This window comes from Anser brachyrhynchus (assembly GCF_964034855.1).
Source record: "Anser brachyrhynchus genome assembly, chromosome: 10".
NCBI classification, from domain to species: Eukaryota; Metazoa; Chordata; class Aves; order Anseriformes; family Anatidae; genus Anser; species Anser brachyrhynchus.
In genome coordinates this window covers 13,529,791-13,557,398 of record NC_137705.1, presented here as the reverse complement: position 1 = coordinate 13,557,398, position 27,608 = coordinate 13,529,791, and the positions used below count along the sequence as shown (strand labels likewise).

General features: G+C 40.1%; 1 protein-coding gene across 21 annotated transcripts in view; it reads left to right on the top strand.

Moving 5' to 3' along the window:
• DOCK3 (dedicator of cytokinesis 3) overlaps positions 1–27,608 on the top strand; it is a 223,989-nt gene that overhangs the window by 93,838 nt on the left and 102,543 nt on the right. For all 21 annotated transcript variants that reach the window (XM_080606288.1, XM_080606289.1, XM_080606295.1 and 18 more), the window contains 2 exons: positions 19,798–19,879; positions 27,531–27,591. In XM_080606288.1, the coding sequence (XP_080462414.1) occupies positions 19,798–19,879; positions 27,531–27,591 (143 nt within the window). The remainder of the gene's footprint in view (positions 1–19,797; positions 19,880–27,530; positions 27,592–27,608) is intronic.

The window sequence follows — 27,608 nt, the reverse complement described above, 5'->3', positions numbered from 1 at the left end:
GTGATGTTTTTGTGATATTATTTTTGGTTTTGGAAGCAAAGAAACAGAAGAACTCCGTAGCAATTCTCCAGAATATTGCATCTTTCTTCAATTCATGTATAACCAGGTTTCCCAGAAGTGACAACATAGAACAAAGACAGTATGTATGGATAGGTAGATGTTGCTCAGTTTAAGAACTGCTTTCTTTTTGCGTGTGCTATTGTAGTGTTTCTCATTACGATGCTCCCAGCACATCTTATTATCTGATTGATAGTTATACTCTGAGAAATATTAACTGTAAGCCAGAATAGTTTCAAGCTAGAGAAAATGTACTCTGGAAGTGCTACATGAGAAACCAGCAGTGATGGGAAGAACAGTAATACAATCTTCTGAACACTATCTTGTAGTGCCCTGGGAAACATGGAAGGAAAGCTTACCTAAGCTGAAAGCTAGCAAAAAGAAAGGATACAACAGGGGGAAAAAAAAGTTACTTTTTGGTGTTTTCCCTGGAGGGAGAGAGCAGAGAAGAGGTAAAAAGAGACAGCAATTATCTTTAGCAAAGGGAGAAGATTCCAGTTTACCCAAAGAAAGCTAGAAGCTAGCTCAGATGTTGGCAAAGCCACAGTGGATACTTAGTATGATCTTTGCTGTGCATTCTGTGGGTTTGTATTATTATAACTTCTCTCCAAAATCTAGATGTCTGTTTTATTTTATCCATAAATTTATCCATAAATCTATCTAGGTAAAGCTGATTGCTTGTGACCAGAATCTAAACTTGTATCACCCAAAAGTGTGACCAATATTTAAAAACAGAGTACTGTGGCAGTAGGATGTACAGAGTGGAATAGAAGTTTTTGTGCAGAGAACGTGCAAGTGGGGGGAATCGAGAGGCAGATGCATCTTCCACTGACAGGAAAGTTTTGTGTCATATGCAATATGGTAGTGGTATGTCTACACTCAAACAGTCACTAAGGAATTTTCAACATATCCAACTCCCTGTTTCATCACATAAGACAAGCTTAGGGTGATCATTCATCCGGCACAGTTATTTCCTGTGAAGAATCCTTAGGATGCTCTGAATCCTGAAGCAAGATGTCCTCAAAGCCTCTGTTGTTACTAGAGCTGATATACAAGAATACTTCTGAAGTTTAACAGTTTAGATTCAGATATCTTTGGCTGAACTGGAAGCCTGTCTGTATGTCTATCCAAGAAAATTGAGTTTGCACTACTAATTGTGGTTCTCCAACAAATAAGAAGGATCAAATAACATTTAAAAGAAAACACCATTTTCACTGATCCATTTAATTATTTTCTAGCTACTAACTGCCTTGGATTTTGTTCACTGCTATAGAGAAACTAAAACAGGATAGGTGTATGTTCAAATGAAATACAATTGGAATGATGCTTATAAAATAAAAGTTACAAAAAATATATAACGTAATTGATGTATTTTTTGTGGGACCTGTCCAAGTAAAGATAAGAACAACTCAGGGGGAAAGGGTATAAAACTGGGAAGAAAATGGTTGTTCTGTGATGGTAAGGGCTACTCTCGATTTCTCATGTGAGGATACTTGTAGGTGTATCACATAGATCTTGTGTTATGTATGTTTCAACAGGATTTTGTCTGACAGTTTTGTAGTGTCGAGGTGGCTTTGAAGGAATTTATGAAAGCTATCAGAGCTGAGGGAGAGTGTTAACTTTCTATGGTGAAGCAGAGAAACAAACGTGCCCGCTGATGAGAAGCTTACCATGAGCTGGCAATCACAGAATCATTAAGGTTGGAAAAGACCTCCAGGATCATCTGGTCCAACCATCCCCCTACTACCAATGTCACCCACTAAACCATGTCCCCAGGCACTGCGTCCAACCTTTCCTTGAACACCCCCAGGGACAGTGACTCCAACACCTCCCTGGGCAACCCGTCCCAATGCCTGACGACTCTTTCTGAGAAGAAATGTCTCCTCATCTCCAACCTGAACCTCCCCTGGCACAACTTGAGGCCATTCCCTCTAGTCCTATCACTAGTTACCTGTGAGAAGAGGCCGACCCCCAGCTCCCCACACCTTCCTTTCAGGCAGTTGTAGAGAGCAATAAGGTCTCCCCTGAGCCTCCTCTTCTCCGGACTAAACACTCCCAGTGCCCTCAGCCGCTCCCCATAGGACTTGTGTCCCAGGCCCTTCACCAGCTTCGTAGCCCTTCTCTGGACACGCTCCAGGGCCTCGATGTCCTTCTTGTAGCGAGGGGCCCAAAGCTGAACACAGCACTCGAGGTGCGGCCTCACCGGAGCAGAGTAGAGGGGGACAATCACCTCCATGGCCCTGCTGGCTGCGCTATTCCTGACACAAACCAGGATGCCATTGGCCTTCTTGGCCACCTGGGCACACTGCCGCCTCATGCCCAGGTGAGCATCAACCAGCACCCCCAGATCCTTTTCCTCTGCACAGCTTTCCAGCCACTCTGCCCCCAGCCTGTAGCACTGCATGGGGTTGTTGTGGCCAAAGTGCAGGACCCGGCACTTGGCCTTGTAGAACCTCATCCCATTGGCCTCTGCCCATTGACCCATCCTGTCCAGGTCCCTCTGCAGGGCCTTCCTACCCTCCGGCAGATCGACACTTCCCCCCAGCTTGGTGTTGTCTGCAAGCTTACTGAGGGTGTACTCGATTCCCTCATCCAAATCATTAATAAAGATATTAAAGAGGACGGGCCCCAACACCGACCCCTGGAGAACACCACTAGTGACCGGTCAACAGCTGGATTTCACTCTGTTCACCACCACTCTCTGAGCCCGGCCGTGCAGCCAGTTTTTAACCCAGCAAAGCGTGTACCTGTCCAAGCCACGGGCTGCCATCTTCTCTGGAAGAATGCTGTGGGGAGACCATGTCAAAGGCCTTGCTGAAGTGTAGGTAGACTATGTCAACAGCCTTTCCCTCATCCACCAGGTGGCTCACCCAGTCAAAGAAGGAGATGAGGATAGTCAGGCAGGACTTGCCTTTCATGAACCCATGCTGAATGGGCCTGATTCCCCAGTTGTCTCCCATATGCAGCGCGATTGCATTCAAGATGTTCCATCACCTTTCCTGGCACTGAGGTCAGGGTGACAGGCCTGTAGTTCCCCAGGTCCTCCTTATGACCCCTCTTACAGATGAGCATCAATGTGTGCTTGCAGCCCAGAAAGCCACCTGTACCCTGGGCTGCACCAACAGCAGTGTGGGCAGCAGGGCGAGGGAGGGGATTCTCCCCCTCTGCTCTGCTCTCGTGAGACCCCACCTGGAGCCCTGTGTTCAGCTCTGAGGCCCCCAGCACAAAAAGAACAGGGATGCATTAGAGCGAATCCAGAGGAGGCCACTAAGATGATCAAGTGGCTGGAGCACCTCTCCTATGGAGGCAGGCCAAGGGAGCTGGGGTTGTTCAGCCCGGGGAAGAGAAGGTCCCGGGGAGATCTCACTGTGGCCTTCCAGTGCCTAAAAGGGACTACAGGGAAGCTGCAGAGGGACTCTTTGTCAGGGAGTGTGGTGATAGGACTAGGGGTAATGGCTTCCATCCAGAAGAAGATGGATTTAGATTAGATGTCAGGAAGAAATTCTTTACTGTGAGGGCAGTGAGGCCCTGGCCCAGGCTGCCCGTAGGAGCTGTGGCTGCCCCATCCCTGGCAGTGCCTAGGGCCAGGCTGGATGGGGCTGGGGGCAGCCTGGGCTGGTGGGAGGTGTCCCTGCCTGTGGCAGGGGGTTGGGGCTGGGTGGGCTTTGGGGTCCCTTCCAACCCAAACCATTCTCTGATTCTATGATTCAAATGCAGGACCGTGTAATCCTTCTGCTTAAGTAGTTCCCGATGTGGACTCTTAAGTCTCTGAATATACCAGAAATTTCAAGAGATCATTGGTGATAATCAGGTTTAAAAGGTTTATATAAATGTATATATTAATGACCCATTTACCTTACAGCAGAATGAAATGAGAGGAAAAATGTTGCAGAATTAATGACCTTGAAAGGTATGGCTGGTTCCCATGCATGCAAATTTGTGCCCTATATCTTGCTTCTCTCAAAGTATTCCTTTCATTTCCCTTTTGCAGGTGTCTATCTGTCAATAATTTAGTTAATTTTTTTCTTCAAATGTTGACTCTTCCTCTTTGTTCTCTGTACAGGAGAAACATCCAGATGGAATTAGTAGAATTTCTTTCTCCCGTTATTGTTTAAAATAATTTGATTTGGAAGGGAAAGTACTTGTCGTTCAAAGGGGGAAAGAAAAAGAGCAATGGAATCATAATCATTCATGAGACTAATTTGGGGGAGTGTGAAGCACTGCAAGGAGAGATGAATGTAGGAAAGGCAAAGCTATCGTGTAACAATAATTTGGGTCGTTATTAACTTGGACTGATTAGCATTTTTCACTTTTTTTCTTTTACTTTATACTAAGTTGTGCCTTTAGGCTTCACCTAAATGACATTATACCATATAACTTTCTACAACGAGCACATACTATGTTATTATCATATCTTTTCTCATTACTTAGGTGATAAATGTAGACCTGACTGGATACAGTGTGTTCAGACTTCCAGGTGTGGGGACGGCGTATGATTACCTACTGAGAGATGCTTGCTGTAACATAAGATGCCTGAAATTTTGTGCTCAAGTACTGAGTAATACCAGAGTACACGTCATACCTTTTCACAATAAGTTGATGTCCTGATGTGAATCATAAGCATAGAACATTTGCAATCTAATGTAAGGAAAGAGACAGCAAATGCTTGTACGAAGAAACATCAGAAGATAGGGGATACAAAAAAGGAATAACAAAGTATACATTTTTATAGGGCAGACATCTTCCTCTGACCCTCCTTCATCCTCCTTAAAATAAATCCAAAGATATATTTTAATGTAAATGGTATATAGTAGACAAGTTTTAAGCATTATGGTGATCCTATCTCCTCTTAAAATTAATGTTAGAAATCTTTTCTACTACGTTAGTAGTAATCAGCTGTTAGTTTCTTAGCAGCATCATGGTAGAAACTGATCTTGACTGGAGATTGCAGTTAAGGAAAGACGTATTTTTCTCCAAAGGTTCTACCTTAGAATTCTGAATGTCACACTATTCCTCTCTGCCTCAGATGACAAGACACAGGGCCTATCAGATGGAAAAGCATGCGGCAGCTCAGAAACAAGACATTATTGTTCAGTGGTTAATTTATAAATGCTTGTAGGTTTTCTGAGGCAAGCCAGCATTTATTAGTTAGATGCATTAGAGAGAAAGTCTGTTGAAGTCCATGAAACAGCTTCATACTCTCGTTCTTTTCTCATTTCTTTGATTCTTACCTCTGCGTATGTGGAGGTATTAATGAGGGTAACATCTAGGTCTTTATAAAGCTTCTCATTGTGCCTTTTTGAGATGCCCTTTCATATTCTTTTGCTTCCCACTGAAGGATAAAATTGTAACCCATTCTTTCTTAGCAGATGGCTAAGTGAAACACATACAGAAATGTGAAGAAACCGAGTCTCACGGGATTTTAAAACACTTAAAATGCAGAAGTGTATCTTTCACTGAGCAGCCAATTTTCAATAAAGTGGTAGGAATTCCATAATTTCAAAACCTCTATTTCTGTGTTAAAGCATCTGTTTTTGTGTTTGCAATAGGCAAAATGAGAGAGAACACAGCTTTGTTCCTGATGCTGTAGGTGATATGGAGAGATGAGTTTCATGTAAATGTTGTCAATTTGTGGGTGGATGTTGGGGAGAATGTGAATAGTAAAGTCTGTCTCACATCTTCTGTCTTGAGAATTTAATGCCACTGACAAAGTTCTAAGAAGTGTGATATGTTCAAAAATTTGCCATTAATTTATATCATGATAGTTGGATTTCGGTATTTCCAATGTCATGTAACTGAAATGAAATCATCTCACCCTTTTGTCAAGGCTGTATCAAATAATGTTAAGTGTCGGCGTTGTTACTAATGTTGCTCTGCAGTCATGTATGAGCTGTAACTGCAACAGGAGTGTAAACAGTGATTTCCCTCATGAAGTTGAGGCAGCTTTCAACCAAGTTACTTTACGTGATAAAAGTTAGCAGAAAAATACATAAGAGATTAAGATACTAAAGGTGTAAAAATGATTTGGCCAATTTGGGGGCTAGAAAAGGAAGAGTGTTCTCAAGCTACTGACTTCTGTAGTCTTCTCCTGTTTTAGTGTCTCTAAGCTGCCATTACCTTCTCATAGGTGTAATTGAATTGATAGAATCCACCATACTGTTTTTTATGCTCTAAAAAGAAATTCTGATGGTGTTTAGGTAGAGAAGAATAAAATTCACCACTTTGAAAGATTACAGATGTAGAAATAAAGAACTTTTTGAGGAATCAATTCCGAGTCAATATGGAGTCAAGCTGCAGCAGGGGAGGTTCAGGCTGGACATCAGGAAGAGATTCATCACCGAGAGGGGATTCTCTGATTTTTTCAGTAGTAGGAGTTTCCTCAGACACAGTATCCCTAATTCGTATGTCAGAGTGCAAATTTATACAAAGTTGCTGAATGTAACCTTTACAAATTTGATGAGAGTCTCTCTCCCTCTTTATCTGTGGTGTTTCACACCGGCAGCTAGCTGAACTCCACCACGCCGTGCTCCCGCTCTCCCTCTTCAACAGAACAGGGGGAGAAAATGGGATGAAAAAGCTCATGGGTTGAGATAAGGACAGGGAGATCGCTCACCAGTTACTGTCACGGGCAAAACAGACTCAGCAGAGGGAGATTAGTAATAGGCAGTACATTACATTACCAGATGAGAGCAGTGAGAACTGAAAGCCAACCAAAACCACCTCCCTCTGCTGCCTCCCCCCAGCAGCAGGGAGCAGGGCTGCGCTCAGTCCCCAGCGCTTCGTCCCCGCCGCTCCTTCACGCTCACCGCCTGCCCTGCTCCACGTGGGGTCCCTTCCCGAGCCGGTCCTGCGTGGGTTGCCCACAGCCCGCAGCTCTTCGAGCACCGCTCGATGTGGGCCCGCACCGCGGAGTCTGTCCGTCAGCCCCTGGGCCTCCTGCTCCTGCGTGGGCTCCTCCACGGGATGCGGCGTGGGGATCTGCTCCGCATGGTGCCCAGGGGCTGCAGGGGTCAGCCTGCTCCACCATGGGCCTGCTGCCCCGGTGCTGGGAGCACCCCCTGCCCGCCTTCCTCATGGGCACTGGGGCTGTGTAAACTTGTAAACTGTCAATAGGAATACACATCAGCTGCACCAAAATCTTAGCAAGAACATCAGAGCTAAAAGTACCTTGCATTTACATGTTTCTTCTTGAATAATATTCTTTTAATGCTTCCTATCATAGACAATTGTCATTGTCTGGAACTTTCATTTTAAACTTTAAGCAGACTTGTGAACAGTGATAGCAGATTTTCCAGAATTTCGACCTGAGTAGGGGCTTGAGTCCTGTCAGAGCTCTGTTAGGTGGGATCAGCATGTTAACGGGAGAACACCTGTACGGCGTGACTCTATACGCTCCTAAACAGAGATGTAGGAACTGTACACATCCTAGAAATCAGATGCTGCTTGTGTGGAGGGGAGCTCAGCAGCTCAGAGCGGCAGAGGGCTGGAGACATAGACGGGAAGAATAGGACAGAGTCTGGAACTGACCCTAAGATGCCGCCTTCTACATTGCTTCTCTGTTAAGGCAACAGATCTGGGAGTGCTGAAGCAATGTGCATGTATGTCCCCTGTTAACTGCATTTAAAATGTTACCATATTCCACTGTTGTCAGTTCCTATGTTAGGAAACAGAAAATTATACTCTTATTGTGTAATCGCATACTAAACTTCCCATTTGTTAAGTTTGAATAGCAGCCTTCTCATAGTTATTTTAAAATGGAAACGTTATCTAATTCACTGTCACTATAGTTATTTTTCTACTGGGAAAAATAATTTTGTATCATTCTGAATTATTTCCTTAATATTCAGAGAATTTATCTAGGGATTAGGCTTACCAGCTAATGAGCTTTTTCTTCAGCTTAGTCATGAAAAAAAGTCCTATTTCTTATTGTTACCTCTTCTGGTTATTTCATTTGCTGGAATAGCTAATCCTCCACTAGTATTTCCTATACTTAAGTTTATTGTGTTTTCAGTGTTTCGAGGAAAATATTTTTCTGGCTTCCAAGAAATAGATAATCCATAGCAATAGTAGTAACAAGGATACCAGTTTTTGGTTCTGCTCAAAGTGAATTTAAAGATTATCAAATAAACAGTAAAGAATATTGCTACCTACAGCAATGGCCATTGTTCTGGTCATTCTAGTTAATGTGAAAAATACGTGGGTCTCTGAAGTCTACTGCAGACGCATTGGTGGTAGGGGAAGAGTCTCTCTGGCATAATATGCAACTCCTAGGAAAAAAAAAAGGCAACGGAGGAATAATTTCTTTCCATTTTCATTACCACTTGCTCCAGCTGACTTTTATTCCCTAGACATCTCTCACTAATTTGCATTTGCTTAGTTTTCCTATTTATCCCTTTTCCTGTTAATATTGTATATTTTAAAGAAACAATTATTGTCTGAATTGGTATATGAGAGTTAGAGAGATAAGTGGTTTTATTAGAGATGTTCACTCTATCCTATATAATTTCTAATACGAATTCATCATAAATGAGGATCTTTTACCATTATATCTCAAATCTCCCCACCACTGCCACGCTTCCCAAAAGAAAGCCTTTCACTTTTGGGGATCAGATTGCACATATCGGGGCAAGGATACAGATTTTTCTTCAAGTGTGATTCATTTTATTTTTAATAGTTTTTTTTAAATACCTGCAACTGATTTTTCCTATTATGTTTTTCTTCCCTGTTCCTGCTCAGAAAGAACAAAAACAGACCATGAATGCATACCGCTAGAAAGATTGTGCTGTCTCAGATGGTAATGGTGCACATTGCTAAAATGTTGAGGTAAACTCTGCAGCTCAAAGAAAGCAAATACTGTAAGCAGCTTGGTCTGTAGGAAGCCACGGTGTCGTGATCACTGCTCTTGGATGCCTCAGCTCTCTGTTGAAACCTTTACTGGCAAAGACCAGTTCTTTTCCTATGCCTGAAGTTGCCACATGCAAAGCCAGGTAACAAGGTTGTGAAGTTTGCAGAGCAAGAATTAAGAGAGCCAATCGCTGTATTAGACCTCAGACCCGTTTCTGACAAATAAGCTTTCCCAGGTTATAGGCAGTGATGAAATGTTCCATAAAATACTTGTAACCCAAACTTAGCAGCCTTCCCTACAGTTATGTGTTGCACACCTACCGCCTGTCAGGGTTGATCTGCCTTGCTTTTCAGGAGTTAAACCGGCAGGATCACCGGCAGGGACTAAGAAATCACACTGTATGACTAACTTCTCTTTTTTTAGAAATAGAAACTTCTAGCTAATAGAGAGGGTTCCTTTCAGGAACACAAATATCTACCTTTCATGATGTAAATAACAACAACAAAAAAAAAAACTAATGACAGTGTCAAATGCTTCTGTGGCAGATGCATGAGAGCCCAAGACCGTAATTGGTGCTTAGCCACGTTTCTCCTGCAAGCTTTAATAATGCTTTTAACATTTTGGTTGTTTTTCCTTGAATATGGTTGAGAGAAATGACAGGTAGTTATTTTAACTAATTTCTGTTTCTATGGAAACCCAGTGTTTGCAGTAACAGTCTTACTGTAAGCTCTGTAATCCTCCCTCGTGGCTTCCAGCCAACAAGGTAACTTAATAATTCATGAGCATTAAGTCTGAATTTGCCAGGAAGCAAACTGCGTTGCTTGGAGCTGTTTTGTCAGAGCCAGATTCATTTCCCTCACAAATTTGGTGTTCTTTTCTCTAAGATGTCTTTATAAAATACATTCCGTAAACCAATGCAGTGTACTTTTCTTCACTTGTTTTTGAAAGTGGGGTTATTGCAGGTCATCTGGATAAGGCAGCTGATGACCAAAAAAAAAAAATAATCAGTACTTGCCTGAAAAAAGGAAGATTTTAAATAGTTCATGAATCATTGTGCGATTTGCAAACAAAGTTCAGCAGAGGTGATGGTTCTGTCTCAGGCATTCAAGAGTGACCCCTATCGATGTTGGACTGCTCAGATGCTTCTGTGCCATGGGGTCTGAACACACTCTCAAAGGAAAAGTTTCTGGTGTGAGAATTGAGTTCCTCACAGAGACACGGAACCTTTCTGTACATATGCTTTGACTTGCTCTCACGCTTAAACTGAGAACTGGAGACTCGTTCTGTGGCACACTGGGAGATTTTATTATTAGGTCAGCCTCACAGCAGCTGTAAGGACGTAGATTTTTTCCAAGAGATGAGCAAAAATTAGCTACTCTGAAAGGCTAACACCATTAACAGAAAATAAACTTGAAAAGCTTTTTATAGAGTATGCTCCTAAATGGCCTGCAAACAAATTGCTTAATCATCTCAAGAGTTGTGCCTTTTAAAGTACAACTGCAACATGTAGATGCGTTCTGAAATACTTTCACAAACAGGAAGCTTTACATTAAAAGTATGTGATCTTCTTACAAAGCAGTGTTCAAAATGGACTTCAGCTTCTTATGAGGAAGCAAAATGACATATTTCTTGATTATGTATTGCTTTACTCTTCCATTTCTTTACATACTTACATAGGTGTCATGAACAGTTGTTCTTCATAAGAAATCTTCTTCTGATGCTTAAATCATGTTTCAAGAGAAAAATTAATCCTGTATTTATGACAATGGGAAGTGACTGAAATATCAATACACACGTGCTTTCTTCATGAATATGAGGCAATCTGGTTGAAATAAAAGTTCAGAAGTCCTGATGGGAGACTTGTTTCCTTTTCAGAAGGTTTCTAAAGGGTGTTCTCAAAAGTGTCAGTGTACGATGTTGTCCTATAATGACCTGCTTTGATCACAGTGTAGTACTGTAGTACTGCACTGACAAACATGAGAAAGATTTTGAGGAATGTAGCAAAGGGAATGAAAATAAAATTCTGTGTTTTCCCTAATCTTATGCAAAGTTGTGTAATCTTATGCAACCAGACCTGATAAGCCCCCTGGTGCTATTGCTAACTAGATTGCAGGATGGGAAGCCATGGCAATACAGCCATGGTTTTCTGTCTGCCACCAGATAAATACCTGGACAATTAAAATTACCTCCCTAAAATACTAGCTAATGCTGCTGTGTCAGGGCTTTAAGTAACCTCTCCTGTGCTGAGTGTGCTTCCTCTTTGGTACAGAGAACAGTTTCCCAAGTTAATTCATGCAAATATTGGCTTGTGGTTTAGGGACTGTAGTTCAATTTTTATTTTTTTTTTTCTTTTCAAAACCAGGAATCTTCTTCATGGTATCTCTCTGCTAACTTAAAAATGCTTTGAAGTAAGCAGCTTTAAAAACGTATATTGGCAGCAGCTTAAAGAACATATATTGCTGATATATATCAGCAGTTCCTAATACAATTCCATTTGCTTGGTCAACATATTGTCCTTGTTTGTACACACAGCGATAGGAAGAATGCAGCATTTCATTGCATTGATGAATTAAACTACCCAAAGTATGGTGGGCACAGCAAGGCTGCAATATTTTGAAGGCAAGTGTTGGCAAGCTTTCTGTTATCTTAGCAAACAACTAGCTCATCCAGAGGTCTTTGTACCTGAGCTGCGACCTCATGCTGTGAGTTCAGTTACTGTTAGCAATTTATCAAAAGAATAAATGATGGTATCTAGCCATTAACCTCGGCTTGCAGTACACAGAGGTGATTCTTGGGTTTTTATCTGGCATAAAAAATGGTGTTTATACGTAACATCTTAAAATGCTTATGATATTCATTTGACAACTCTTTTTTTTTCTAGAGTTATTGTCAGGCTACACTAATATATATCAGTATTCATTAAAAATGAGACTAGAAGACTTTTTGGGTGAGAATAGCATCGTGATCTTAACCATTTCTTCACTGGTAGTACTAAGTGTGAAGAAAGGGGGTGAATTTTGCTGGTTAGGCAGCTCTTTGTATGTAGCTTAGTTCTGCTAGCTGTTGCGACAGCATTGTCAGGTTTTGTTCCTGAATTTTTATTTTATATGCAGGTAGAGATTGCATGGTAGTAGAAGAATGAGAAAGAAACTTAGGGAGGTGCTGGAAGAAGATTCAAGGGCTATCAGTGATTACATGAACTTTTCTGCCATATGAGCCTTCTCTTTATGAGCTGGAACATAAGTCATGGGACCAATATGTATTTTAAACAATTACCTTTATCCATAGAAGCGAGAGGTCAAACACTAGGTTCTGAAAACCTAGTTAAATACGGCTTTTGAGAAGATCTGAAGAGCTTGTAAAAATGTTGGGGGTTTTCAGTGGTCTTCCAGTTGTTTTCTGGAAATAAAAACCACTGAGGGAAGGAAAACAAAACAAAAAAAAAAAGAAAATTGAGCGAACAGATCTGTACATTTCCCTTTTTATTGACATACTAGATTGGAAAGAGTGAAGGAGGCATTTGTTTCTGGGAGAAACAGCTGCAGAACCATTATTTAAGACAAGGGAAAGGTACAAGATGTGAGGTTTCTGCTTAAGGGGATTGATGCCCTAATGCGTCACTGTCTGTGCCTCAGAAAACCAATCTCTTGTACGTTCTTAAGATTTTTTTTTAATCCTTGTTCTTTATCATTGGTTTCCAATTCAAACAGAAAATTGATCTGCATTCTCTCTACTCGGGCACTATGCATCTCTTAATGCCGTACCTGGATTTGTAAATTCATGGCCAGGATTTTTGCCTTCACAATCGCACACTAATTAAACTTGTCAATGAGTTGATACAAAGGAGCTCACTAATCCATCTCAAGCTCTTTGCCAGACCTTTTGTTGTCATCTTAGCATGTTGTAAAAAAAAAAAAAAAAAAAAAGAAAAAGAAAAGGCCTCAACGGCAGAAACTCCCTATGGGCATAATGCTGTTCCTGCTCACCCAACAGTAACTGTTGTCCCTATTTGCCCCGTCCTTCATGCTGAACATGTAATGTCCCAAACCACTGGCTGCTTCCTTCCTTTTTGCAGAAACAGATGTCAGTTCAGTATGGTCCAGCTTTTCACACAGTCAAAGGAAGCCAAGAAGTGAGACACTATACTTCTTTCACTTTTCTTCCTTTTGAGTTAAAGAACAAGAAGCTATTTGACTTTGCTTATCAGAGCAATGTTTCTTGTGTTTGAATAGCTTTAGCAATTACTAATCAAGCCAGTGATTGTAAAGCCTGACTTACTGCTATACAAGAGGTAGTTTCACCACAATGTGAGTTAGCACAGAAGGAGATCTTGAAGTTAAAGTAATTGAAGATTGCTAGTAGCACATACGAACAAGATGAATAAATAAGCTGTTGTTTAAGATACTGCTATTGGTGTGGGTCTTCTTAGGTCTGAATCCAGCAAGGCAAAAGCTTTAATGCTTTCCTACGTTTTGGTGAATTTCTTATTTCTGATTTGATGCAGGAAAGAACTGGTTTTGATATATTTTCAGAACAGATTAAAGTGAGGTTTATTTGATAGTAGACTGCATCAAATACTCAGAATCTCCCCACACTTCAGCAATTGTAACTGCTGTGGGTTTTTTACATTTTCCTTATGATGTATTTGAATATTTGAAGAGAGTTGTATGTATCCTTTTTCTTTAAGCAAGTAGAGCATATCCAATTATAATAAAAATGTTTAATGCCTACAATTATAGGGCAATTATTTCAATATCCAGTTTACTTAGATTTGGCATTTTTGTCTTACTAACCTGGACTTTAGTGTTGCCTGTGCATACTCTTGTCTTTATGCAGAAGATAACCTTGAGGAATAGACAAGCTGAGGATGGAACTCTTTGAAAGGAAGCAGATCCTAAAATAAGAACTGAATCGATTGAATTCCTGCTAGGTTTCCTGAGTCTAAATGTGTATGCCTTACCTTTGTCTAAAGAAGGAGCTACAATTACAGCTGAAGGCAGTGAATATTGTGGTCAACAGTTCTATGTCTGGGTGGAGGCTGGTCACAAGTGGTGTCCCTCAGGGGTCGGTCTTGGGACTGGTGCTCTTCAACATCTTTATCAATGACAGAGATGACGGAGCTGAGTGCACCCTCAGCAAGTTTGCAGGTGACACCAAGCTGAGTGGTGCAGTTGATACAACAGAGGGAAGGGATGCCATCCAAATGGACCTGGACAGGCTGGAGAAGTGGGCCTGTGAGAACCTAAGGAGGTTAAACAAGGCCAAGTGCAAGGTGTTGCACTTGGGCTGGGGCAGTCCCAGGTATTTATATAGACGGGGTGAAGAAGAACTCGAGAGCAGCCCTGCGCAGAAGGACTTGGGGGTCCTGCTGGACGAGAAGCTGGACGTGAGCCAGCAGTGCGCGCTTGCAGCCCGGAAGGGCAACTGCGTCCTGGGCTGCATTAAAAAAGGGGTGGCCAGCAGGGAGAGGGAGGTGATTGTCCCCCTCTACTCTGCTCTTGTGAGACCCCACCTGGAATATTGCATGCAGGCCTGGGGCCCCCAGCACAAGAAGGATGTAGAACTCTTGGAACAGGTCCAGAGGAGGGCCACTAAGATGATCAGAGGGCTGGAGCACCTCTCCTATGAAGAAAGGTTGAGGGAACTGGGCTTGTTTAGCTTGGAGAAGAGAAGGCTCCGGGGAGACCTCATTGTGGCCTTCCAGTACTTGAAGGGAGCGTATAAACAGGAGGGGGAACGCCTGTTTATATGTGTTAATAGTGATAGGACAAGGGGGAATGGTTTTAAACTAAGATGGGAGATTTAGGTTAGATATTAGGAGGAAGTTTTTCACTCAGCACTCAAGAGGGTGGTGAGGCACTGGCACAGGTTGCCCAGAGAGGCTGTGGATGCCCCATCCCTGGAGGCATTCAAGGCCAGCCTGGATGAGGCTCTGGGCAGCCTGCTCTAGTGGTTGGCAACCCTGCCTGGAGCAGGGGGGGTTGAAACTAGATGATCTTTAAGGTCCTTTTCAACCCAGGCCGTTCTATGATTCTATGAATATTCAAATCTTTAAAAACAGGGTTATTCTTTCTGGTTTCTGTTGATGTAGAAGTATACTTACAGCTGTAAAATGGGGGGCATCTGACTAGCTGCAGATATGGGTCAACAGTGTCATATTGTCAAAGGTTCAAGTCCATTCCAGCATTTCCTAACACCTTTATCAGCATTAGTAAGACCTTAGTGGAATATTTTAACTAGTTTCTGTAAACTACTCTTGAAGAGTCATACCAAAGATCAGAGAAATTCTGCAGTTGAGAAACAAAAATGCAAGTTTGGGAGGAATGACCTGCAAGGAGAGGTGGAATAATTTGAGGAAGCTTAGACTTTTAAGATTGCCTATTAGCACCACTTGCTGTCTTTTCATTCGCCCTGTCCTGCAGTGGGATCTGACCTAACACCTCTTCATGTTCCACAGTTCTCAAGTGCTGTGTTTGCCTCAAGGTCCCCATAATCATTTATTCCCCATTAATTATTTAGTGACGTGAGCTCAAGTGGACTTCGGGGAGGACTGGAAATTAAAGGAAGGAATTTGAAGGTTGTTACTGGCATAGTGCTGGAATCAGGGGAAGGCTGATGAAAAGGAAGGTGGAAAAGATGACAGCTTCATGTGTTAAAGGCACTGGAATATGGGTACAGGAACCAGGCTGTTCTCTATAGCTGTAACAACAAAAAAGGCAAATTTTAAAAGATTTCCATTTGTTAATAGAGAAAACCTTGCAATAGGCTATTAAATAAGCCTTCAGAATATGTCTCTTCCAGTGTTTTGAAAGCAGACTAAGCAATACAACTTCTGGTAATGAATCGGGTATAAATAGACTATCCCAGCTCAAAGACTTGTCAGTCCCTTACTTTGCCATTGTCAGAGGGACAGCCTGCAAAGGGTGCTGTGGCATACAGTATTGTATTCAACTTCAGTTACAAAGATGAAATGCTTATTAGTGCTGAAATATTTTTTCAAAGAAAACCTGTGTTGGAAGTTAAAAAATATAAAACACACTGGAGGTTTAAAATGTGATAAGCAACTTTATTACTGAGATGAATGAAAATGAAAGAACTGTTATGGCATTATTTCTCGAAGATCATTATTTTTTGGTGTAAACTGTGTACTACTGTATGCTTACTTTATTCTGCTATTCTTTCCCTAATTATCCACTACTGGACATTACAGGCTAGTAGGCTAAGGTGGACCGTCAGTATGGAGGGCTGTTGTTACAGTTTGTCTCTTTTAGACGTAAACTCATTTAACCTTTATTTGTGAATCAGCCTCTTCTACTTCTATAATATTGGACAGTAGTATGCATTTTTAGTATTTTTATCCCAGAATTTGAAAGTACTCTCAGTCAACAGTACTTTTTTAAATTGCCATTTTCCCTTTCCCTAAATAATTCTTCATGTCACAGGAGTGCTTGGTGCTCTGCTAGCGGTTTGGTTTCCCTTCAAAATTCAGTCATTCTTTTAATCAAGACAACCAGCCTTGCTGTGACTGCTGCAGTGATGTGAAGGTATTCTGAGTGTGCCCTCATGCAGGGCAGGTATAGGATATAAGAACTTCCAGGGATTTGCAGTCAAATATGAGCGAGCAAGCCCTGATTTACACTTTGATTTTGGATGGACATCTTCACCAGTGAACACATTTTCCCCTGCAGATATAATTTTTGTTGCTCATAATCTTCAGCTGGTAGTCTGACCATTGGCTTGTTTCTTCCACGTGCTAGGTTGCGTGTTAGAATCACAGAATCATTAAGGTTGGAAAAGACCTCCAAGATCATCTGGTCCAACCATCCCCCTACCACCACTGTCACCCACTAAACCATGTCTCCAAGCACCACATCCAGCCTTTCCTTGAACACCCCTGGGATGGTGACTCCACCACTTCCCTGGGCAACCCGTTCCAATGCCTGACCGCTCTTTCTGAGAAGAAATGGCTCCTCATTTCCAACCTAAGCTTTGTGTTCATCTCATGTGTCCCTGGCTGAGGGCTGGATTATGTTCTTAGCAGCCTAAGTGGAAGAAGAGTTTGCTAGAGATCTTGTTCATGTAATATCGATCCATTTCATTCCCTTACCCTTAAAATGGGACATGGTTAACATGCATAATGCATAGTAATTGTTTTTCAGTGTATAAGTAGAAAGTGACAGGATTAGATTTAACAAATAAACTACTGTCAATTATCGTTGTTTCAAGTTCAGTTTTAAAGAGGAGTGATGTTTATTTTATGAAAGTAACTTTTGTATCTCTGAAGGTCATGACTGTTGGTTGTTTTTTTAAGGAATTTTGCTTTTCTTCATGAAAAGATGTCTCTTATAAACTGCAATTTTAATAGCAATTAAATTAATGTTGCCTCTTAATCTTACTAGATGAAAGATTGTACAATTAAACTGATTTAAGGATTAAGTGAATTTGTTGAAATTAAAGTCTCCCTAAGCAGTGGTTTTCAGACCATTGGAATTATTGATGCTTATTCCTTATTGGAAGGAACATGGCTATGAGTTAATATCTCTTGAAATTACTACCTGTTTTTAGTGATGTAAAGCATGATTCCTGGTTAGAAATTGATGGTATGAAGTGCTGTATTCTGTTGTTATTTCCCCTGTGTGAACTGGAGTCTACCTGTGGGTGTCACCGTAACTGTCCTGCCCACTGCTCGTTGGAAATCCCTTGCAGCAGGGGTGCTGAGCGCCAGCAGCTGTAGGTGCTGGGAACCTGACGCCGGCCTCGGTTCGTATTAGGGGTTGGAGTTCTGCGGTGTAACTGTTGGGGTGGTGCTGCAGGTCCTTTTCGTGGGGCCCTTCCCAGGGACAGCAGCGGCCTGAGGCAGGCAGCTGGGAGAAGCAGCTGCTTGGGCCATGCTGTGCGAATCGCCTGCTGCTGTGCCTTCCCCAGCCTGAATCAGATACCAGCAAAATAATGGGTGCAAAACTGAGTTAACAGATAAAGGTTAGGAATATAATTAATGCATTTTTCTTGAAAACAATCACATCTTTAAAAAGTTCTGACTTCATTTTTTGTGATTATATGTTTGGTAGATAGAGGTAAATATGAAGATGTAATATTGTTACTGTAATGTAACTGTTACTGTAATGTGCTGAATATGTAATTCTGCACTGCACTTAATACATCGTAAAATTCTTATTAAAAGATTATATTATACACTAAAGCATTTGCTAAAACATTAACTTACTAAATGACATCTCAGAAAGTTGTTGTGGGTAAGGAATCATCAAATGTCTGTGTCTTGTGGATTTCATCAGGGTATGTTAGCAGTCTCAGAGTTTGAGCATCTGCTGCAAATGAATTGAAATTATTGCTGAAAGAAGTTGTGGGTTACATAGAGTTCAGAGTAACAGTAAGTAACAGAATGAAACAGCTGGAGAGTATGATCTGGATTGCTTAGCAAGATAAACCTAAGCAAATAAACATGCGAAGATGTAAACCGAGATGTGTGAGCCATGCTTAAAGCATTAAGCACCATTCCTACAAAAGCAGCAATTCAAAGATATACCAGTATTTATGATGGACAGGTTGCTCCAAATGAATTCATGGTGTAATGCTGTGTTAAAAAGGCTAATATGTGAAGCTTGATAAATTACAGAGCAAGGAGTAATAGGGAATTACTCGTGTGAAATACAGGTGTATTTGTCTGACGTGGGTGATACTAGGACTAGACTGTTGCCCATTGTTAGAACTGTTCATGAAATGTTGAAAAATTGCACTGGGTAAGTTCTATAGAATGATTCTAGCACTTGAAAATGAGTTCCTTAATAGTGTTGAATTGCTGATGTGTTTAGAGAGTTGGTTGATTACATTATGTAATTAACGATTGATATCAGTATACCGTAAGAAAATACCTTCTCTAAATGTCTCTTTAATGTACAAAAGAAAGTGTAACAAAAGTGGCTGAACACTGAAACGAGACATTGCCAGACTGATGATAACCCATGTATCTTGACAGGAGGGATTGTCTTTTGGAGCAAGCTACCAAAGGAAGTAGTGCATGCTCTGTTTTCATATTTTTCAGGCCAACAGTGGATACCACGCTGGAAAATGTGTTTATTCAAATAAAGGTTACTGGGGTTGATACAATTGTACTGGAAAAGATTGAAAGGATCTGTAATATAAGGGAAAAGTTCCTAGAAGTTTTAGTAGTGTGTTCTTGCTTTACTTGTATGAATCTGTAGGAAGAAAATTCTGGTCAATACTTAGTGTATTGTCATACATTCATGAATAATTATTCTTACTCATTTAATCTATATGTAAATGTAAATTCTCTGTTTTACCTAAGAATAATATTAATGTCCACGGCCTGCCATTCACAGTAAGGGTTATTTATTTTGCAGTTTTCATTTACACACTGTTCTTGCTCGTAAAAGTAGTTTAATTGGTTTGATGAGCAGTTCCAATCAGTTTTATCACAATGTGTTTGAATTAGTATATTACTTCTAGAAATAGTATACGTGGTTGGAGATTGATCAGTTGGTACTCTTGTTACTTTTAGTTCTAAGTGAATTTTAATGAAATTAGTTTTCCCAAAGGCATTACATGCCTCAACAAATGTGTTTTGGCCTTGCCTGAAGTACTTGTAATGTGTTCAAATCCTGTGCTTCATATATTCACATTATTGTAATGTTATTGCATCATGAATATACATCAACCTGATGTTTTCACATCAGAGTACTTGATTTGAAATCTTCTGGGGTATTCCATGTAATTTTGTGTAGATCAATGACTGTCGTTTCATGTGCTTTGGGAATTAAAAAAATTACTAGTGCATCGTTTTTTAAAAATGTATCCAGCTGTATTTTTGTTAAAATGTATGTAAGAAACTCATTTTTTTAATATTGTTTGCTTTGTAGTGAGAGGTTTATGGTGAGGTTAAACAAGAACGGAGGCCCCAGGAATCCAGAGAAGATAGATCGAATGTGTGCACTTTTCACAGTACGTATCTGTTCCCTTTTTTCTTCCCTTTATAGTAGTGTGACTGTGGTCACCCTGAGAGGAAAAACATAATTTTTCTTTCCAGTATATTGAGTAGAAGTGGATGCTGTTTCTAAGTTTTGTTATAGTTATAATTAAATGTTAACAGAAGAAAATAGAAATACTTCTAAATTATTTATATGACTAAGCAAGTGTTCTGAAGTGTTTCCTTTTAACTGCATTTGTTCTTGCTTATAGTTTGAAATTTTGTATATTTTCATTTCATGTATTATACATTAATTAACAGGGCACAAACTAGTTTGGCCTGAATGTAAAGCAAGGCACTTTTGCCAAAGCTGAAGTTAGAAAAACAACTACAACACACACATGCATACACAGAGAAAATTCTCCAAACTGTCTTGGCCCATTTGAGAGTCCATGTAGCAGCCCCAGGTACATGGTACAGCAGGAGCCTCCCAAGTCAACAGCATAGTGCATATGATGGAATGGAGAATCCAGGACATGCTGTGAAAGCAGCAGCCAAGGTGGGGTACAGAGAGTTGGTTTTACTGAAGGAAATGCAATGACTTCCTTAGTTTCTACAGTAGGTCTTGCACAGATAGCTATTCCGGGCTGATTCAAAGCAGATACGTCCAACTGTACCAGCACTCTTTAACCATCTGTGCCAGCAAAACGGGATATGCAATATTCAGCTGTGGCTCCTATCAGATTATACCTCAGTTGGGAGTGAAATAGCCAGCTAAGATTTACTTCCTTTCTATTCTTCAGACTTACCTGTCACCTAACTGCCTTCTTGTTTTGTGTTAGTAGTTTTTGAAACTACTACCAAGACAGACTACTACCAGGATAGTAGTTTCAAAACACTCAGGCTTTAATATTCATTCTACAGTGGTGTTAAGTTCTGTTAAAAGTTGCCTCAGAAGCATGTGTCAGACCACTTTTGTTAGTCACTTCTCAGAAAGAATATGGAAATCTAGAGATACTGAAAGTACAGCTCATCACAGAATAACTGTAACTATATTTCACAACCCAACTGTGATAAACACCTTCCTTCATGATTCACCTTTAGCTGGTGCACATGCTAGAAGCTATTTGGGAAAAGCATGGTTGCCTCTGATGAAGAAAGAAGATGGAAGACAACTTTGGTATAAACTGTAGTCCTGGCAGTGAAACCCTCCATGGTCAGGCAGGGCTGGACACTGAAATAGACATGGTTCTCAGCACCATTCCCTTTTCTCCTTTGAGAAAATATCCAAATTTCTCCTCTTAAGGAACAGTGTATATCTAGCCAGGAGTAAGGATGCTCAATTCTACCTCTATCTGGACAGAAGAGATGCAGGCATTTCCAAAAATAGTACAAACAGTGATGCTGACATCAATATTAGTACTTCTGGCACAATCAGTGAAGTGCTACTGGCCGATTAAATGTCAGCAGAGGTTAACAGTGTCTTTGTTTTGCACTGGGCACTGATGACGCTGCTGTCAGTAACTTGAAAAATGTCTGTCTTTTCTGAGAGAAATATGTCCAGGAAGCAAGCTTTAGCATTGATGTCTGGATCATGGAAAAAGTTTTGAGTGTAGGGTTAAGAACTGCTCTAAGTATTACTCCCAAGAGACAGCATGGACTGGTTTCTATCAAGTTTGGTATTTTCTGGCCTCTGAGGTTCAACATTCTTAAAATGATTTTCATCATCAAACTTCACCATCTGTGCTGATGGTACTCTACTTAAGGCTGTGCAACAACTGTCCTGTTTCATACTGTGGAAATGTTGCTCTGGTGACCTGCAAAACAGTCTGCATGATTTCAAAAAACACAAAGAATAACGATAATGTGATATGGCCTAGGGGCATAACAGTTCTGGAAGAGACTTGTTGTGTAGTACAAATGGGGCCAGCCTCTATTGCAGATATGCTGCTCTGATCCCAAGGACAGATACTAGAGAGATCACTCCCAAGCTACCTTTCTATTTAACTGTACAAAAATACCAAAGATGCTTCAGTGTCACTTCTCAGATGCACATAGACTTGCTGCCTATTGCTCTCTTGTCTGGGAGATCGTATCTTCTACATAATGTGAATTATGATAATTGAGAAAATTATCTGTGAAAAATATGCTCATTTCTGATGCAGTTTTTCGTCAATATATTAAAAGAACAGTCCAAAGTGTGTACCAGGGCAACCGATAATAGTTTTCTGTCTGTCGTGGTTCCATCTTAATCTGTTAGTGCTGAAATTTTCTTTTAATCTCATGCAACAGTTATAGCTATGCAGAAATTCAGGGGCAGCTTTCTGGTCTACTCTGTGCAGATCCTGGCTGCATGTCCTTTGTTAATAACAGCAAGGAAGTTCTGTACAGATCGCTTCCCCTACATATGAGCCCTAATAAAATTGTGGACATTATATTAATGATTTGGGTCTGTAGCTTTGTGTATTCCAGAATACTTAGTACTGACACTAAGTAGACACAGAGATGCAGTCAAAAATAAGAAGACATATCTATCCTGCAACGTATTTGTACTTCAGGGGTAATCCCAATTCTGACTATTATCAAAAGCAATACTGGATGACTAGCACAGTATCTTCTGAGGATCACTGCGAGACACCTTTCCCTTATCAGCTGTTTATTTACTTTCACTGAGAACATTGATTCATGTTGTGAAATGCAAGATCAGGCAAGATGCATTCATTGCTCCTAATGATGGTTCCATGTTGGCTAGGACTTCTTGCTAAGTATGTTTCTTACTCACTGGAGCATTGAGTCAGAGCTTTGAAGGAGACAGACTTTTCACCTGTTCTGAGCATCAAAATCTGAGCACCTTTGAGCTCAAAAGCCAACTTTTCTGTCATCAGACCTAAAAAGCCAATACGGAAGGTTTCAAAATGACTGAGCATTAATACAAAGGATTTTAGTGTTCACCCGTCTGTCGTGTTTTTGTGTGGTGTGTCTTTGCTTCCAGGCTCCATTTCAGTCTTTCCCGAGGTCTCTTGGACTGTATCAGATTGCACGTCTCCTCCAGGCAACTTCTCTTTCCGAACCCAAGAGGCCCAGTATGTCTTCTTCCTGCTGCTTTTAGCATTTTCCAGTCTCTTATGCTACAGTTTCTGTGCTACATGCATTCTCACTACCTGCCCTGGTTGCTGAATTGTTCTGACTACTGCCTTTTGAAAGCATACAATTTTAGGAAAGACAAGACAGATTGTGTCACGGTGAATATTGGCTCATCAGAGGGAAAAATCTTCCTTCTGGAATGTTAGTGCTGGTTATTATAAACCTTATTGAGATTCCCTTGAGCATTTCTCTGTACACTTGTTTTACCATTTGACACCCAAGATAATTTTGTAGTCAATTTATATTACTTAAAAAGAAGAGGGAGCTTGAGGTCTTCTGGATGCTTCCAAAATAAGGTAGTGCTGTGATTTCAATGCAGCTTTGTTCCAAGATTGTGTTAATCTTGTATTTAAATCAACATAATTATTTCCCACTCATCTTTGCCAGCCCTCAGAGTTGTTCCAAAACTCTCATCCTTCCCAGAGGGAAGAAGCCCTATATATCTTAGGTAATACAACGTATCCCTGTCTTTTCCTGCTACCTCTGTTTCTAGGTGTTCAGCCATATCTTTGTGTAAGTTTTCAAAAGTACTTAGGTTTTGGATCTGTTGTCGTATCACACCAGAGGTGAGAAACTGCTTCCTCTGAAGATTCAAGCTTACTCAACTGACGTTCATGCTATTCGCACTTTGGAAGCATTAAAACGTAACTATGCTGTATCGGTTTTCTTTTTCTTTTATTTTTTTTTGTTAAATACCTTACTCTCTGTGATAACTGAATTTGGTATAACTATTTAAATCTCTCTTTTATTAATTGCAGTCAAGTATCCTTGATGCCACTGTTTTTGGCTGTTTTGTTTTTTTTTCTTGCTTCTTTGTTTTTAACGTACAAGTTAAGTCTTTATAGACCCCAGCATTGGAAAGAACTAATCGTCATCAACTAGTTCTTTCCCATACCTGATATGGAAAGCTTTTCATATTGGTGATTTTTTAAAAAGCCATGCAGTTAGAATTACTGTGAAATTATCTTGTTTATCAAGCAGTGTCATTTTAAAATGACAGCAGGATATGGGAAATAAACCCCTTATGGATGCAGTGCCAAGACCACGGTTGCGGAATTAAATTTATTTATATTGCATAAAAGCAAACAATAAACGTAGCTTTTCCTTTTCTGGGTCCTAAGTTGTGTGCATGGATCTTGTGCAAAATAATTATTTAAAGATTTTCTCTCAGGGGTGGCGTTTTTGGATTGTTTGGTCCATGTCACAGTAAGAATTCTTCCATTTGTAAAAAGCCATTAATGTAAAGGAAAAAAAATGGAATACAAATACAAGGCCATCTGGGCCCACTTTTTTTTTTTTGTATTTTGACTGTGATAGAGTATTTTCTTTGTGAAATTGAAAAGCATCTAATGTGCGAAGCCATCAATATGTGCATGCCCTACCATTTTCTGATATTTTGACAGCTGCCCTTTGAAAAAATAGTTCTCTTAATTGCTGTTAATTAAAACTGGTAATCTCATAATAAAAATCCCCCTGTCAAATCACAGATATTTTCACAGAAAAATCACAAAAAAATTTTTTACTATCTAGAGTATTAACTACCACCTCCATGGTTTTTGGTTTTTGAGTTGTGTTGCGAGGCACTGCTGAGATTAAAGCTATGTCAAATCCCTTCTTATCACAGAGCTTCAATTTCTCCAAGACATACAAGATAAAGCCTACTGTATGCTACGCTGGTATGTTAGGTGGCAAAGAAAGCCTAGAAAGTACGTTGTCTTCTTGAAGCAGCAAAATAAGACTTGAAGAGAAAACACTGAGGAAGATTTATATAGCTTAATTCTTTGGCTTCAGAGAGACATGGTCTGTTAGCTAGTAAGTGTACCAAACAGCGTATTTGCAACTCGTTGCATATACTGCCCAGAGACATATAGTGCTCCTTTCAAATGGAGTAAGAAGACACAACCGTGAACTTATTACTTGCCCACTGTAATTTAACAATATAATGCTATTTGAAGGGGGCTGAAACGTCTCCTTAGAATAAGTTTTCTTTATGCATAGTCCCTGTGCTCAGATTTTATTGTGCTATCTATAGGAACGGCACTATAACCTGAAGTTCAGTGTTTATGTGCATTGCCATCATAATCTCCATCATTGAGATTCGGTTTCTCCAGTCACATGGGAAAGAAATTTGGTGTGTGAACTAAAGTTGATGCTTTAGTGTCCAGCAAAATAACATTTTTAATTCACTAAATTGGTTCAAAATAAGAATGATGGAACTTTGATGTCCACATTTTAATTTTTTTTCGAAAAGAGTATGGTTTCATTTTACAGTGGTTCTAATACAACTCTGGTTTTTGAAAAGAAAAATACAAGACTTTATTTGAATGCTACTGAGATTTTTCCAGTTGATTTTTGCATTCTGCTTTCCAAAAAATGCAGTATTAGGAGGACAGTGTTTGTGCATAGCTGAATCCACCAGTGGTGTTCTGCCCACGCACCTGAACGCTTTAGAATTAACTGTTAGGACTGGAATGGGTATCAGTATTCAACTGAAAAGAAAAAAAATGTGAGCACAGAAATAGTTATCAGATCAAGTTGTTTTTAAAGTCATATAAATAAAGTACATTTTGTTTTAAAATGAAGTGAGATGATGACCATTGCTTCAACATAAGGGAAGGAGCGAAATGAACAACAAAAACTGAGCTTTGAACCTTTTTTCAGATCTTTCTCTTTCACATGTGCACATGCTTCACTCACTCTCCCACCAGCTTAGGCAGAGTATTTTAATCAATTTGAGATTCCTGTTGACAGTTGATTTTTCCTCAGAAATGTCTGGAGCAATGCCCGTTATGTTTGGGGAGGATCTGGAGGCTATATGGCATAAGTCAGTACATAACAATAAGATGATAGCGTTTAGTAGAGCAGAGAGGCAGCAGCTGTTGCTGTAGAGCACAAGGAGCCTTTTTGCATCAGAATCTGAAATATCAATGAAGATTCTCACAGCGCACAGTATCTTTTTGAAATCTTGTCTTGGAGTTAGTAACAAGGAAAATGTGTTGAACAGTGCTAATGTTTTTAGGAAGAAATTTTTGTTGGATTTTAATGCAAAAAAAAAGCATGGGGGAGAATGTCATAGAATTTGTTCCCTATAATGTTTTCAAAAACAAACACAAATCGTAAAGGGAATTGCAGTTGAGATAGCTTCTAACATGGGAGTGCAAAGTGCTGCATTAATGAATTACTGACAAGAACTCTGACTATCTTCTTGATTTATTTTCTTTATTTGGAAAGATTTGCCAATGCCAATAATGCTTTCTTTTTTTTTTTTGTCTTCATCTTCAGCTAACCTTTCACTCTTCTGTGGTTTCTCCTTTTCCCACTTACTGGGTTTTCTTCAAGCTTGTTTTTTAAAAGTTTGGACCTGCTATTCTGTGACATGACATTTTCAGGGTTTTCATATATGCGTATAGTTGCTTACCCTAAAATAACTTTGGGGAGATCTTAAGGTCTTGTATTTTTCTAGGCCAATAACCACATCTTAAAACTGAGGTTATTTCTTAGTTATTCCAATCCCCTGTCACTGTTCTTAACCTACTAAATTTAAGAGCAATCACCTGTGCTACTTAAACTCTTAAAATGTTTTTAGCACAAATGTGGCCCTTGCTGACTACCACACCCCCAAATAATCCTGGGGCACAGTTTGTCAGTTAGAAGGGGACATAAGTTTGCATGCAGGCTCCCCTGCTTTTGGATGTCTAAGATGGGGAACTATGAACTAGCTTGCCTTGGCACCCCTCAGCTTGTATGGGTGCACAGCCTGTAGGTTCTGTGCATGGTTGAGGTGCTGCCTTGCTGCTTTCATAATGTAACAAAAGTATGCCATACAAAACAGGATTAAGGCTGCACATTGAAAAGTCTTCAAATAAACCATGTCCCTGAGTCTCCCATTTTTTATCATCTTCAGACTTCTGATTGTTTGGAGGAATTGCATCTATGCACTCATAAAAGGGAGATAGGTTCAAAAAGCACTTGAAGGTTTATTTAAGTTCTGACGGTCATGATGTAATTTTTTTTCTATAGCCATCATGTGAGGTGGAGACTCTGTGGTGAGGAATTAAAAGCCAAAGAAGGAAAGCAGAAGCAAAGGAACAAGATTTGGGACAGGTCTGGGACTTGTAGATAGGGCATGGGATGAGGGAGGCCAGAATGGTTGCAGCTGAGGTAAATCAGACATTTAAAGTTATGTTGTTATAGCAGTGTAGTAACATCTTCAAATCAGGGATTAAATTAACGTTTTAAATGCTTGCTAGGATTTTGATATGGCATTACTTGTCAGTGGAGTCTGACTCTTTTCATTTCTTTGTCTTTTAGAGAAAATGCCAACCAAGTAGAGTCCTTTTATGCTTTGTTGTGTTTTTTTGTTGTTGTTTTTTTTTAATTAGTAAATTAGAAATAACTTCCTGTTACTTAAAGATGGAAGAGCTAAATGAATGCAGAGTATACTTTGTAATCCTCACTATTGCTTGTGGGAGTCTTGCAGACTTATTTTGGAAGTGCAATGTGTTCTTTATTTTAATGTTTCAGTTTTTTCCAATCTTTTAGGATCTCAGCAGCAAGGACATGAAGAGAGATTTGTACATAGTTGCCCATGTAATTCGAATAGGTACAGTATGATATATT